Source organism: Aulostomus chinensis, chromosome 20 (genome assembly GCF_037954235.1).
Source record: "Aulostomus chinensis isolate RoL2024-O1b breed Wild chromosome 20, RoL_Achi_v1.0, whole genome shotgun sequence".
In the NCBI taxonomy this organism is placed as follows: Eukaryota; Metazoa; Chordata; class Actinopteri; order Syngnathiformes; family Aulostomidae; genus Aulostomus; species Aulostomus chinensis.
This window is the reverse complement of record NC_141339.1, coordinates 22,890,153-22,906,155: the sequence shown is the minus strand read 5'-3', so window position 1 is coordinate 22,906,155 and position 16,003 is coordinate 22,890,153. Positions and strand designations below refer to the sequence as shown.

Genomic DNA, 16,003 nt, shown 5'->3' with positions numbered 1-16,003 from the left:
CTCCCGTTGATGTGGATTTTAATTTCCAACCTGGCAATTTTTCATCTTAATGAATCCAAAATGACACGGCGTGGAACCTCGCTGTCAAGTTCTCTGATCCCGTGGAACGATTCGCAGCGACTGAAGCGCATATTGACTTTAGGAGGCCACTTTGGTGCGTTCATGGACTTGTATGTATTTTTAGGAAGCAAAGTTTCTCTTTGAATAAGATTCTAAATCTCAGATGCCATCGAATCAACATTGTCTTTTTCGTCTGTATTTGGTTTTCTGTCTTTACCCTAAGACTCAAATGCGTCTGAAACACTGGTGAACGCACGCCTGCACCTCCACATCTGGAACCCGAGGAAGCTGCAGCGGTGCTTTCACGAGGCAGTTTCTTGATTTGCTGTTGCCTGGCGATAAAACCACTGCACATTCTATGTCATCTGTAATACAGTGGATGAGTTTTCGTTTTGTTTTTGGCTCCAGTTTTGGTCCACGCTTCTGAAAAGTTGGCATCTTTTTACGTTGACTTTCTCCTGGGACCAAGGACACCAGGCTTTTGTGGAACTTAACTTCTGTCTTTGGGCCCCGCTGGAGCCAGAGGATGCAGCATGTTGATGTGCAGGTCACGTGGCCTCCACGACACTTTAAATCTATTTGTTCAGCTTTAATCTGACAGGGGCCGGCAACAGAAGATGAAAAGGTTTTAAAAAAATAAAGAGATCAAAGAGGCCCGACTGTGGGCTCACAGTCTGGTCCACTAAAAATGGATCTGATGATTTGCGCTTGAATATGTATCAAGGTTAAAATAAAGCTCCAAAAAACGGTGTAAAAGTGGAAAGGCACCAAATATATCATGTGCCCACCATGCCGGACATTTCAAAAACCCCCTGGCAACGTATAATCAGGACACACCGGACTTCTTGAGAACCGAATCTGAAACAAAACTAAAGCAACAAGCCTTTAAAAAAAAACAACAGCATCTAAGTGCAGATATTTGTGTTCATTTGTTGAGAGTTAAAGCACAAAGTCGTCAGAAAAATACAGAGTCGGGTACAGCTAGTATTTGTACTCTGTGACTTCCCAGCACTGGCAGCTGTGACATCACATGACGAGCGGAGACGGTGGATATCCCAGTCCGAGGGACGGTGAGATCGTCTCCACTGAGAGGACACGTGACCTTTGTTACCTTGGAAACCTGCCCAAGATGCAGCTGTGCGTGGAGTTGGTGACCCGGGGTGGGACCTGGGAACCAGACGTGAGAGCACTTCCCTGTTGTCTGATATCGAAATCTATAAAATAGGAGAATTCCCTCACAAATGTGAGGTTTTATGATGTCACACAACACATGGCCACGCCCGAAATACAACCCAAGTTTACGACGGGTTAACCAGTCAGCCTGCTGATCGGTTAATATTACTACTACTATTAATACTATGTGCTCCAGTATTACCTCCACCGGTGAGGCTGTTTCAAGTTCTGAGCAAAACTTCACAGCAAACACTGAAGCAGCTCAGTCTGTCATGAACTCTCAGAAATGAGAAGAGAATGGGCTCCGACAGCAAGAGATACTGATGATGAGATAATTGATCAGACAGCTCGGATTCCGTCTCTCCAGAGACCCCCCCCCCCACACACACACACACACACTCCGTCAGTCTCTTCCTCCCCATCTGTTAAGTAATTGGAGGTATAAAACATTATTTAACGCAGCGTGACGACTGTCTGCCGCTGAGCTCTTCCACTCAGATGATTCCACTCAGGAAGTTTCCCTTTAAGTGTAATTAGAACTCCCGCATAGTAAACAAGGAATTAATGCAAACACAAACTCCTGGCGTCTGCGACTACGAACTGAAGCGTTCTTTCACGTCATTTTCAGCTGTTGATTCCTCCAGAGCCACCAGCGGGCGCAGAGACACAGCAGAGCCCATGTTCTCTGTGGTGTCTCCATCAAGCTCGGTGCATGAAGAGTGGAGGAGTCGCTGGACTGACTGGTGGGTTGTTTTCTTCTGTGGTTGGGATTATTGCCATCGTGGCGTTGTCCACCATTTTATCTGGTAGAGAACTAGAAGTGAGCTGAGAAATGAAGAGTTGAGAGATCAAAACCTAAAGATCAGATGGAAAAGTTTGAGATCAAAGCCACCCCCCCCCCCACACACACACACACACACAATGCCAATTTCTATGTCAGCCTACAAAAAAAAATGCCTTGTTCAAACCAGAGAGCCGTGGCAGGCACGTGACTGAGGTCAAAATGAAGACCGGGTCCAAAGCCGGTCTCAGGTTTTTACTTTGATGAATTCTAGATCGGTTCCTGCCTACCGGGGTCCAGTCCTTTCAAATCATCACTGTAATATTCCCACTTTACACTCACATTTCATGTCCTGCATCAAATCAAATGAAGATAAAATGCCCACAAAAGATGCGTATTATTGGACTTGGTGAGCGCTTGAACACAAGCTAATTCAGTTGAAAACCGAGCCGTCGGACTCTTGGATCTCATCTTTTAGTTCTTCTAATATGACAGAAGACGGCTCAGACGTTTGATCAGAGTCAAAAATATCACAGCGCTTAAAGAATTTATACTATTTTGAGACCCAAGCAACTGCTGCCTGCTTTGAAAGAGAAACATCGAGGAGAGTCGGGTCCCCTGAATCAACAGGGAGGATGGTTTCTCAATGCCAGCGAGAGACGTCAAAACTCCCTCTCCGATTACAAACACTCTCCTTCTCATCAAAACTTCACATTCAGTGTTGACAGAACTAAAAGCTCCTGGCGTGGAGGTCCACCCGGGACCAGATCCAGCTCAAAGAGAGCCTGTGACATGTGAACGTGTTACTGGAGTCCATAAGAAGCTTCAGCCCAGCAGGAAGCGGTTGACATCTGCTACGGAGCGAGTTAGGACGGGCAGCCCCGTCAGGCTGCGACCCACCTCTGCTGGCTCTCCATCGCCTCGGCAGCTGGAGATGAGAGGGACTGAAGGGAGTTTGCAGGGAGCATTAAAGACAACCTGCTGTGCGTCTCTCAGAGAACATTTGTATCACCCGCTGCTGGGGGGGCTGGTGCTTGCAGTAGTTAGGAAGATTTACGGGCGGTGGCGGGAAGGCGGCCTGCTGGGTGATCTGTGGTGGGCTCAGGTGTTATAGGGGGTCTGGCCGCATCATCTGACACTGTCTCTATTACCAGACGGCAACAACACCGGTGCAAAACACAAACACAATCTAATAGATGTGACGGAGCGGAGGGACCAGAGGTGGCGCTGATGTAGCAAGCTGGACACAAACCCTCAGGTAACACGGGGAATTGAACCAGCGGTCCTTGCCCACCGCACTACTCTCCGCTTACAATTCTGTCATTTCAAAAACACCGGGATTCAACTCCACTTCAGCAACTCCACAATCTCAGTGTTCCGCTGCCTGCAGCAGAGAATGACAGAACAAGGGAGCGACTTAGAACGCGCGGCGTGTTCTCCTCCATGGCAGGTGTGTACCTGCGGTCGGAACTTCCCGGGAGAGGACGCATTTGTTCTCCTTTCTCATGCACCTGCCGAGAAGGTGAGGTTGTGTCCTACATCCTTGCTCTGCATGAATGATTCATTACTATTATTTGTGTTTTTACCACAACAAGAAATTTAGTCAGTAAAGAGGGAAAAAAAGGGGCTCAGATTACTGGCACGCTGTCGTTCACCCGGTTGTGCACCCGTTATTTTATTTGTTCTGCTATTTAAAGCGAGCACCGGCAGACGGGTTCACCACCTACACAGCAAAGCGCCGCTCTCTTAAGGAGAAGAGGAGGAGGCTGTGATAGGCTACAATCACCCAACACAAACCTTTGATTAATGAGACTGATGACAGCACCCGTGTGCCTTGTGCTGGATTTGACAGCTGGATTCTTCATTACTTAAATCATCTGAATGTGTTCAAATGCTCCAGAGACACGGGGACATCCCAGACCGGCACCAAACACCGCCCACAGTCTTCAAATGGGGTGAAGGGAGATAAAAGGTCATGCGTGTCTTTCCATCCCGACCTTCATCCCAACGTAGTTTTCTACTCCTGGAACTTTCCGACTGTGTATGGTGGTTATTTGAACGTGTTTTTTTTTCAGAGAGGTTGATTTTTATGAGTAGAGTGCTCAGAGTCCTGAGGCCTCCACCGAGCGGGACGCCTCGGGCTGACGGCCTGGAGGACAGTTTCAACAGGATTACGTAAACAATGGTTGCCCGGCTGCCACAGAGGTCGACCAGGGCGGACAAACAAACAAGCACTCGCATGTGTATTTTTTGTCCCATTAATCCAGGAAAAGACACGTCATGGAACCAAAATAGCCGACAATGTCAAAATTGATCAGTGCGCGTGTTGAAAAGAGAACAGAACCCCTAAAAACCTCACCACCTGCCAGTGTGCCTTTACCCAGGGTGCACCACCTTCCCTGCGGCTGTGACAGTGAGAGAACACGCTGGAGTGTCTGGCTGAAATTCACCCGTCAGCTGAGAGAAGCTGTAAAGCTCAGCGTCTAACCTCCCATGGCGACATGTCTGGACGCAGGCAGCTGATGGGATGTGGTCTGCTCCTCCAGAGGCGCGCTGGTCTACTGTACCTGTAGCCGGTTGCTCTCCATGGTTTTCTCCAGCTCGGCCTTGGCAGCAGCTGACTCCTGTTGATGGGTTTGTCTCAGGTGCTCGATGGCCGACGCGTGGATGTGGTTCAGCTCCGACCGCAGAGAGGCTGATGGGAAAAGGAAGCAAGAAGACAAAATAAGCTTGATGGAAAAAGGTGGTACACACGAGACACGGAAACAGCGTCCAGGAAGCCTCCTCAGAGCTTGGACTGTTTGAAACAGGACGCCATTACATACGAGCTCAGGGCGTTTTTATTGCAGAATAAATACGTTCATTCTTTTTTACTTTGCCCCCACAGAAGAAAACCTTCTCCCCAGTGGCCTTTAATCTTCACTGCAGCACCTTTTACTGCAAACAGAAGCACAGATGGAGTGCACACTGCTAAAACCTTTCCACCTGAATGTCAGACCGATTTAAAAGGAACAATCCCAGATATTTTGATTTGAAACAAGTCTCTTTCGAGCCATGATGTATGACGTAAGAAGTAACGCAGTCATCTTCCAGCGTCTTCTAGCATTTGCAGTTATCACAGACTGAAGAGAGCTCAGCCCTCATCGCGAACGTTCATCAAAAATGCATCAACAAACAAGAGGACGGCTGCTTTCGGCTTTTCTGACAGCAGATCAGTGTGATGTATTGCAGGGGGTAATGAAATGAGAAGGAGGCGCTACCACGAGGAGCTGCAGGCGACGATACCAGCTCCCGTCACTGCGCCACAATGATTCACAGCATCACAGCAGCGCCATGGGAAAAATCCAATTATTGCCTGACTTCTTTATTGAAATGACAGTAACTCGTGTCGCTGCCCCCAAATTCCGGAATCTGTAGCATCAACCTGAACCTGCTGGCATCACAGACACGAGGAAAATATATTTTGAGGCCACAAGATTGATTAAATTAATTAGTGGCAAGGAGATAACAAGATAACTTGTTCCCATGCTTTGATTTATTTGTGAGGGGAGGAGTTTTTAATCTCTTGGCCTCAAACTATATCATCAGCTCTCGGTGGCTCCCCAGGGCTTTTCATGATCTGGACGGGAGGGCAAAGACTTGTTTTCTCAGTATAATTCTTTTGAGGCCACTGGATGAAACTTCTTGACTCAATTTAATTGATTTGTGGCCAAAAGAGATAACACATTCACAGGATTTGATTCAGTTGTGGGGAAAATGTTATTTTCCATAACCAAAATACCTGGAGTGAAGGAACCAGGAGTGATGGCAATAAAGTAACTGAATTGGGGGGCACAAGTTATATCTTGACGTATTGCGGCCACAAATTAATTGAATCAGGACACTTTGAGCTCTCACTTTGGGCTCCGTAGATACAAACGGGATCAACTCCAGTTCTTCCTTCCATCTCTGACGATGGGGGCCATCCCAGGGAAAACCCATGCTCACACAGGGAAACTCCACCCAGAAGGGAACTGGGACGGGCAGGGACACAGTGACATCGCCGGGGGAAAGCAGCGCTAGACGCTGACATAGCGAGGAACTTTCTGGTTCTACGGCGGAGCTGAAGACAGTCCCAGGTGACGAGGGGTGGGGGGGACCCTGGACAGGTCGTCAGTCCCCCACAGGGCTGAATCAGTCACACTCACACTGGCTAATTAATCGAGCACCAGCGCAGAGGCCCAGCAGCTTCGCCCCAGCAGCTTCGCCCCAGCAGCTTCGCCCCAGCAGCTTCGCCCCAGCAGCTTCGCCCCAGACCCTCCTCACTGTGAGGCGACACTTTTCACCACTGCAGGGATCTGAAGTTCATGAGGCACCAATATAACTAGAAAGAGACGGGAAATTCAGTCTCACCCAGTTTTCAGAGCAAACTCACCAGTGCTGTGCTGTGATAAATGGCCTTCCATTAACCGTCAGGATGTGGGAAGTGAGAGATAGATCGAAGGAGCTCTCCAGTGTCAGGACCATGACATGAAGGTTAATGGAGGACCATTTATCACAGCGCAGTACTGGGGAGTCGGAGCTCAAAACTGGGCGAGACGGAGATTTTCCAGCACTCTCCAGTTCTATCATGAACTTAAGATCTCTGCAGATTCACTTTGAAGTCGACCCGCATTTCAGCTTCATCAGACGTCGGTTCCCATGCAGTGTGTGTGTGTGTGTGTGTGTGTGTGTGTGTGTGTGTGTGTGTGTGTGTGTGTGTGTGTGTGTGTGTGCAATGACACTGGGGGTTGATCCTGGCCTGATCAGCTGATCCCCGACAGCACAACTGGATGAATTTCAGACACGCTACAAAATGGCTCTGTTTTCATAAACCGGGAGCAGAAGAAGAGGGAGCTGTTTCATGAATCTTCCTCCTCCAATGGAGAGAGAAACGCTTCAACAACCTATTCATCATTCAACCACTCATCCTCCTCTTCTCAAAGGTGTAAGGGTGAGGGTTGGTAACACTTCCTCCTACATCTTTACCGACCATTTTCAATAGCAAGATCTTTCCGCTGGTACCCACTCAGATCCTAGCATGATGATCTTGTACCGTGCAAGGTTTGGCTTTATGGGCAAACTCATACGACGCTGTAGGAACCAGACGAACACCAAGCCACCTACACCCAACAGCACGCCGTGTATACCCGGCACCAAGCCGCCTACACCCGTATACCCAGCAGCACGCCACGTATACGCATGTTGGGGCCATTAATACACTTTGAACTGCACTAATTTCCTAAACTTGTTTGCGAATGTCCCTCCTTCCATGTGTTTCGGGTCCAGTCTTTGAGTAAGTTGACATTTCTTTCAACTTTGGTTCGTCTGGATGCTCCATTGACAGCGTGCTAACTAAACCAAGCTAACAGGCTACAAGTGAGCTAAATATCCAGCGTTTGGCTTCTCTGATGTGTCATCCAGTGTCACTTTGTCGCAAATGTGTGTCAGGATGTTATGGCAGATGAAACTCATACACACACAAACTAGAGCTCTGTGTGTGTGTGTGCGCGCGCGCGCGTGTGTGTGTGTGTGAGAGGCAGATGTTACCCAGCATGGCTTTGCCCTCGTCCTCGAGTTCAAAGCGAAGAGTTTGCAGCTCTTGTTCCGACTGTTGTTTCAGGGTCTCGATGCTCTGGCGGTGAGCCTCTCGGAGAGACTGCAGCTCTGCGTGGTGGTGATGGCGGAGACGCTCCTCCAACTCCTGATGGACGGATGGGAGGGAAAGACAACGGATGGTGGGAGGGGGCCGGGGGGAGGAGAAGAAAAAAAAGAGAGGGAAGCAGGAAACAAGAGGAAAAAGAGAGTAGGAGGGCCGGAGGGAAAGAATGTGAGGAAATCAAGTAGAGCGCGAGAGAGAGAAGATAAGGAGGGAAAATATAGAAATGGAAAACATGAGGTGGAGAGAGATAAGGACATAATGAAGTAACATTTTAAATCCTCTGTGGGGAGGAATGAGGAACTGCCCGACGAAAACTGCATCAACTAGGAAGAGAAGCAAGATTTAATCTGTGGTTCCTTTCCTAACCGGAATTGTGGCTCTTCACAGTTTTTTTTCCCCGGTTTGCTTAAAACTCCTAAGTATTAATAATTAACGGCGGACAGATTTGGTCGTATTTCATGAGGCGGCGACTGCACTGACTTGTGGATTATTCTGTGAAAATCTCTTGCAATTAATTTGCAACGGCACACAATTTTGCGGAGGGAACCTTGAAAATGAATGTGCTGTATGTACAATAACAGTCATTTACATTTTTACAGTATTTTTTATCTGACAGCAGGATAAATGCAAGAAGCAAGTCAAAGTGTTCACGTTGGGACAATCTGTTCACGCGACCACACACACACACACACACACACACACACACACACACACACACACACACACACACACACACACACACACACACACACACACACACACACACACACACACACACACACACACACACACACACACACACACACACACACACACACACACACACACACACACACACACACACACACACACACACACACACACACTGAATTAGTAAATTCAGCAAAGCAAATACATACAAATGGATGTTTACGTATTTGTGGGATCATCCAGAAATCTCTCTGGTTGCCGGGCAGCTTAGCAGAAGTGTGGAAGTGCATGATAAGAGAAGTGGAACTGAAGAAACAAGTTTCATCAGTGGGCAAGCACAAAACATGATTTATGCTTTTCTTATCTGATCTTCCCTGACTGAGCTACTCGCAAATTTTTATCGGACACTTTAAATCAGTCGGAGCTGGACTACGAAACGAAGGGATGTGGAAGTGGAGGGCAAACGCTGCTTTGTTTATAACCAGACATAAAAATGCACTCTAATGAGGACTGAACACCAGTTTCTTCACTTCCAATCATCTTCCAGCCTCCACACTGAGAGTGGGAGACTAAATTGTGGATTACTGCCCGTCATTGCTGTCCTGGCTGAGCTCCGGCAGCGAGGGTTTCGCAGGTCATGTGATTCATCTGGCCATTGCAGGCTATTAAAGCGTGTTGTCAGCGTTCTTCTGGATTCTCCAAGATGACATTCATCACCTTGTTTTTGCTTTGCCGCCTACCAACGTTACACTGCTGGCAGTCCGAGGTTTACTCTGGCAGAGGAAGCTGTGAAGAGCGAGCCAGTGTGTGTGTGTGTGTTTGTGTGTGTTGATGGTGGTGGTGGTGGTGGTGGGGGGGGGGCGAAATATGACAATGACTGATCCTGCTGACCAGCCAATCAGCAGACAGCTGCTGTGTTAAGTGTGTATTCAGCTGTCTGACAAGCTGTCAATCGAGCTGGACGCTGAGGCTCTGAATCCGTTCTCCCCGCTGGAGCAGATTATTAGCTAAAAACGTCTGCGCCATCCAAGGTCGTACGCTCGCTCGTGAGCCGGTTGTGAAATGACGCATTTACCTGGAAAGGTCTGGCGTTCCCGCCACCTCATCCTTCTTTTACCATAAACAGGTGTGCTCTGCTCTTTTGGCAAACAGAAGTCTCAGCTTGATTATCTTCTATTTTCTATGCTGTGCACAAAGTTACAGCCTGGTCACATGACTTGATGAGCTTCAAGCCTTGCAGCCTTGTTACGCCACTTGTTAGCAGTTATTTCAAACAACGTGAAACGACACTGAGCTGGTGGAACCACAGACCTGAGTGTAACTCGTGAGAAAACTCATGTCGACTTTGAGACGACGGAAGCAGTCGCTCAACATCGTGAACTGACTTCCAGGTGTTAGGACACAAGCCTGCGTCTCTCTGCCTGTTGGTCACTCGTTTGCTAACAATGAAATCACGGAATTGTAAACTTCCATCTTCAGCAATGGAGGTTGAAGATTTAATTGCAATGAGTACCACTTGGATAACACTTCCTGCACATCCTCATCTCATCCAACCCACGTACGGCACTCTGCTGTCTCTTGACTTCCTACACAAACTGGGTGTGTTTACTTGCAAGGTGGATTTCCAGAAATAATCCAATTTTCCTCGTTTGTCTCCTAAAAACATTTATGCTGCAGTGAGGCTGAGCGAAAACACAATCCTCTTACATGTTTGTGACTGTAAATTACTAATTTTCCCCAGATTGGAATATTTCTAATTCACTGGGACAAGTGTCAAAGAGGGGGCGCAGCCACCCTCCAGGTCTATGACATAATGTGGACTATAACTACCATAAACTATCCTGAGCAACATTTTTAGCTGTACACATTCAGTTGAAGGTCTTATGTTTGTCACATGAGTGAGTGATCGTACGGGCAACGCCACTGTGGCTTTAGTTGGTGCTGACAAATGTTGTGGTCGACCGCCGCGCTATATTGTGTTCATAGAATTCAGTTTTCTGTGTGCTTGCATCAGGTAATATTGGATTTTGCAGCGTTTTATTGAATTAGGAGACTGAGGGAGAAACACCGCTGCTATTTCTGTTTTTGAATATTTTATAGGGTTCAAATCTTATTTATATTATTGCAAAAAAAAAAAACCACTTTAACTGCTGCCACTGATTTTCTTTTGTTATTAAATATGAAGCTGCCATTTTGCTAATTATATATCCTCACGGTGGATGTAAAATGATATTCATAGAAGGTTGACAGCAGCACCTGTGGCGTTTTAATACCTTTGAGAAATGAATGGTAAGTCAAGAGAGCCTTGAATATTCAAACCAAGCTCAAGTTTGCCTGACAGCCGTCTTCATTTTCATGCCGTTTTTGTGCACTTCAAAAGCCCCGAGTGCAAAAGTGTTGCTGTTCGTTAATGATAAGATCTTTGTTGATATTGTGTTTGCTTCTGTAGCCGGTAAACACGGGAGCAACCCAACGCGAGCCTCTGCTCTCTGGGCTCAGCTCAGTCAGATATTCTCTCCCCGTCCTGCTGCGCTCTCCTGACCTTCTCGCCGACCTTTGCTTTCTGCCCTGCGGCGTTGCAGCCGTCTCCTTCGTTGTTTTGGTCTGCTCGTTATGGCTCTTCTGACTCTTTTTGCCCTTTTGCTTTGTCTGTTTATGCTGACTGACCAGCTGCTAATGAAGCGCTGTTGTTGCTGGTCTCGGGCTCCTGCTTCGTCTCACCTTTACATTGTTGATCTCTCCTTTATTCCCATTGTTGAATTACTACTGTCTGTCGAGGCCTTGTCCTTGCAAGCACATTTGGATACACGGTGCCATTGTTGTGCTGTTTTTACAGATCTATTCCAAATAGATGAGACATTCGATTGGTAAATCAGCTGCCATGATGTTGGATTCTTCGGTATCTGTAAGGTGATCTTTCATGGGGGGTTTTCCTGCTGACGCAGCAGACTGTAATTCACCCACAAGGCCAGCAGGAGAACAGCCAGTCACAACTGTTACAGCTGCGGTTTAAGAAGTCACATCCCCCCAGAAGCTCTGGCTGGGGGGGGCTTTTTAATTCCCGCGGCTGAAATATTCCTCCTCATTGTCCTGAATCAGCGAGCAGGTGAGGACGAGTGCTGGGAGTCCAGCGGGAGCGTTGATCCCAGAGTGACAGAGTCGAGTCTTAAAGCCTCGACTCTGTGATATGTTGCTATTGATCATTGGTGCGCCTGTGAGGTGGGACAGCGAACACCATTCCTTTTATTCCCTTAATTAAAAGGAGAACATTAATTAGTCCTAATCCCGGCCAATCCTATAATTACAAAGTGACCGCTAAGTTGCTACGTTCCCCTCGTCCTCTCTGCGCTCTCGTCTGTTTGCGTGCGGCTCTCAGCTTCAATCTTCATTCCATTACTGGACTGTCAATGTGTGTTACTGAGCTGCTGGCTGAATCCATCTCACAGAGTACAATAGAGATGGAGACCAGAGAGACTGAGGGATGAAGACTGAACCAGCTGATTCGGAGCGAGGCATTAATCCCAAATCAGCTCCGATGATGGAGGCAGCCATCAGCCGAGCAGCACGCCTGATACGTATTCAGGTGTTCGACTGACGTGAGTTTGAGCCTAAACCTTCCTGCTGCCAATGCTGGGACTTTAAAACGTGTTCTTACTGCTACTGCTTCATCATCATCATCATCCTCATCAGTTTGTTCAAAGCTTTCTGAGTCGGTGGGAGATAAAGGCTGGCGTAACCTTGCCAGTCTCTGACCGTGAGAAACGACTGCACCCTGGCACCATCCCAATGATGATGGAGGAGACTTGGAACGATGATCACTGCTTCATCATACATGTAGAAGTCATCTGGTGGAAAACAAAAGCAGACAAGTCCACATGGAAATGGATCAAAAAAACTGAGAGTGATGCCTCTCCACACGGCACCTGGATTTAATCCCGACAGCGATTCGATGAGCTGTTCCAACAGAAGTTTGTGCAATGAGATGCTCGGGAGTTTCGAGGTCAAGCAGCTATCGGCGCCTCTTCTTACTGTGACAAAACACTGCATAAAATCAATCAACCTAAGAAGTTTGAGCTGGTAATTATCTCCACCAAGGAGCTCATGTTCCCTGTGCTGATGGAAGCATTAGAGAGAAACTACGATGCTGAATTTCACCAAACCGGGTACAGGACGGCCCAGGAGGAGCCATGGCAGGTCCGTCGAACACGGTGAAAGTGGATCTTTTCCATTCTGGTTTGGCTGAAGTCTTGAGTCTCGGAGCACCCTGGCAGAGTTGTAGCATCTCTGAGTGCCATCCAATCTGGAAATGACTTTGTTTTCACACATTCCTCCATCTTACTCGTACACACGCGGTGTTGTTCTCCACCTGCAGTGTGATTCTTTCGAGCAACGTTGTGCAGCCTTTCTAGCTGGAACTGAGGGGCACGGTGCTGCAGCTCAGTGCATCTCTTCGTCCGGTGCTGATTTCACCACTCTCAGAACAGTGAGAGACATTTATGGAGGAGGCTAAAAGGAGAAAAGCCCCCCAGTCAGAGTGATGTTAGCCATTAGCAACACAAGTTGGAGCACGTAACCGACAGCTGTATGTCGAGATCAGCGCGCAGGAGCGACACCAACATTCAGCATGGAGGAAGTCATGTTACTGATCCTCTCTGTCCAGGCCTCGTTGTCTTAATCAGTTCCATTTAACAACATAGTGTTGCTTTTAAATGGAGGCATGTTGAATTAAAACCTTCCACTGCACCCTCAGCATGGCAGTGAGCTGTCAGCAGCTCCCCCACAGAGCATCACCACATCCACAGAGGTCAAACCCTCCTGGCCGTCACCTTCAGAGGCGTGGCTACTCGTCTTCTTCCAGTTATCCACAAACTGCCGCCGTGTGTTGCGGGCTTCTCCATCCTGCTAATCTTCATGTAACCACTCTTGGGACCTCTTGTGGGGCCACTAACCATTTGTCAAGAATCACAACGCCAATCGTACCGCTGGCGTGATGGATACGTCCAGATTATCATAAAGATGTGACATGTAAAACCTAATTTTCACTTGTGTATTCTCTATTAGTTTTTATTAATGTCATAATATGCCCAACTTGTCATCTCCCTCTGAAAATATGCAGGAAAGAACGTCAGCGAGACTCTGAAAAATAAGATAAGTGAGATGGAGGATGATAAGACACTCGCTGCTTCTATTTGCAACTTTCTGTAGTGGGAGGTCGGCGAGTTAAATCAGGTTATGTGAATGCGAAGCTGCGATTGGTAACAACTTTATTACTCCCTGGATAGACCTCCGTCTGTGAGCTATGAACAGATAACGCCAGATAATTTGAATTTGACTCCCATCAAGCCAAACACACATAAAACACACAAATCATGGCTCTAATGCCTCCACTCTGGGTAATCGAGTCTTCCTTCTCTGAGCAGAAATATCAACAGCCCACCGCCATTAGAACCCTCTGGTAGACGCGATTTCCCTCTTTAATAACAAAGACGGTGGCCGTGGAGAGAATTCTTTGCTAGATAAGAAAAGATGCTCAGTTTGTTTCATTGAGGAAAACGCTGGCGACAGCCTCTGAATCAGCTGTCGTCAGGACCAGAGGATGAAGGAAGGAAGATAACAAAGAGGAGTGGTGGGTGCAGACTGGACCACCACGTCTGCTTCAGTCTGGCATTAAGATGCCCACTGCTTCGACTTCTGCAACGCTCCTATTAGCACATCAGTGTTTATCGACATGTTTGAAACAGTGAGCTTCCCCTGGCTGCTCAGGGACCCGCTCAGGCGAGCCACTCCCTCATCGCCAGTTTCTCAGTCGGATTCTCTGCTCTTTTAGAAGTGACCTCATAGAGCTCATCTTTGTGTCCTTCAACCTGAGGACATACAGGCCTTTGGATAGATTGTATGAAAACGTAAGGAACGTTACTAAATTATTTTTTTAAGAATCTGAAAATCAGTCAGGTCTGAGCTGATCAATCCTGCTAGCTTTGCGCGTGCTATAAAGCAGCGTGTCCTGAGCAAAGCTGTCAGGGGACGAACGGGGAAACAAGTATGGATGCCACAGTATCCCGAGGGGTAGAGTGATGTCATCAAACACAGGGGAGGGGTGAGTTAGTGGTGTAAATACACAGCACAGAGGCTAACGAGGGCTGCAGTGTCAGCTTAGCCACTAGCAACAAGCCACCAACACAATTCTGTTGTTTGCTCCACAAACGTTCACATCCCCGATTTAACCAACGGAAATCTGATGTTTCCGAGTGAACGCTAAGCTTGACGTCCAATCGCCGTTCGACAAAGAGCACATTTGTGATCGTCGATTTAGCTCACAAAAAAATTAATGAAGCTGATGTGATGCGACGCGGCGCTCATCCTTCCGCACAATTTTTTTATTCTCATGGATTTGCCAAAAACACGTCATAAGGACGCTCTCTCCTGACCTCCATTCTGCCTGAAGCATTAATACAATTAGCGTTCCCAAGAGGAGGAAAAAGGATTTGGAATTATGATGTATAGCCGATCCAAATCGACCTTGACTGTGAAAGGGAAGGATTAGCATTGAAGAACATTCTCCTGGCACCTTGAGGAGGGCGCATGTTGTGTTTGCGCATGCATATGTTGACATTATGAAGAGGAAACACAGCGCTGTCAGAAGAGAGAAGCCGTCTGCTGTCAGCCAGCCTGAGTAATGGTGCTGATGACTCACTGCCACTCTTCGACAAGGCTCTATTGGATTAAAATGTCATTTTAAAACCTCTGCTGACGCTGGCACCGGAGATGACGAAAACACCGCAGCTCATAATTAATGTCATCTTTGGACATGTGACTGGAGAACTGTTCTAAAACCAATGTTCTGGGTATAGTGTTCCTGTATTGGTCTCTCTTATTCTAAATATGGAGAACAGTGCTTCAGATTATATGAAGTATAGATTCATATTATTATCAAGCCTGGATCCAGAAGTTCTACCAACTACAGACCAACATCAAACCTTCCCTTTCTCTCCAAGGTTCTGGAGAAAGCAGTTGCTAAACAGCTCTGGGACTTCTCCACAGCAACAGCTGATTGGAGGATTCAGTCAGGTTCCAGGTTCATCCTAGCACAGAAACAGAACTAGTCAAAGGTACCAGTGACCTCCTACTGGTACCAGATGAGGGACTGGTCTCTGTGCTGGTCTGATGAGATCTCAGTGCAGCTTTGATACCATTGACCACCATATCCTTCTACAGAGACTGGAACCTGTCACTGGTATGAAAGGAACCACACTAAACTGGTTTAGGTCATATTTACTAGGTCCATCTCAGTGGGTACTAGTTAATGATGGTTCCTCTGAACCACTACAGTCAGTTCTGGTGTTCCACAAGGCTCTGTGCTTGGACCAGTCCCCTTCACTCTATACCTGCTTCCTCTAGGTCACATGATCAGGAAACGCTCCATTAATGTTCACTGCTATGCAGACGACACACAGCTGAACTCATCAATGATCCACATGGAACAAACCAGCTGACTGAACTGGAGGCCTGTCTGAAGGACAGGAAACATGGAGGACCCTCATCAAAATTTTTTAACTTACAATTTGGATTGGACTGAAAGAGAAGACGGATTGGAATGTGTGCTCCTCTGCCCAAACCCA

The 16,003-nt window shown here is 47.4% G+C and overlaps 1 protein-coding gene across 2 annotated transcripts in view; it reads right to left on the bottom strand.

Annotated features, from left to right (window-relative positions):
* fam184ab (family with sequence similarity 184 member Ab) overlaps window positions 1-16,003 on the bottom strand; it is a 118,293-nt gene that overhangs the window by 23,455 nt on the left and 78,835 nt on the right. For both annotated transcript variants that reach the window (XM_086188839.1, XM_086188840.1), the window contains exons 15-16: window positions 7,583-7,736; window positions 4,582-4,709 (exon numbers count right to left, since the gene is read on the bottom strand). In XM_086188839.1, the coding sequence (XP_086044965.1) occupies window positions 4,582-4,709; window positions 7,583-7,736 (282 nt within the window). The remainder of the gene's footprint in view (window positions 1-4,581; window positions 4,710-7,582; window positions 7,737-16,003) is intronic.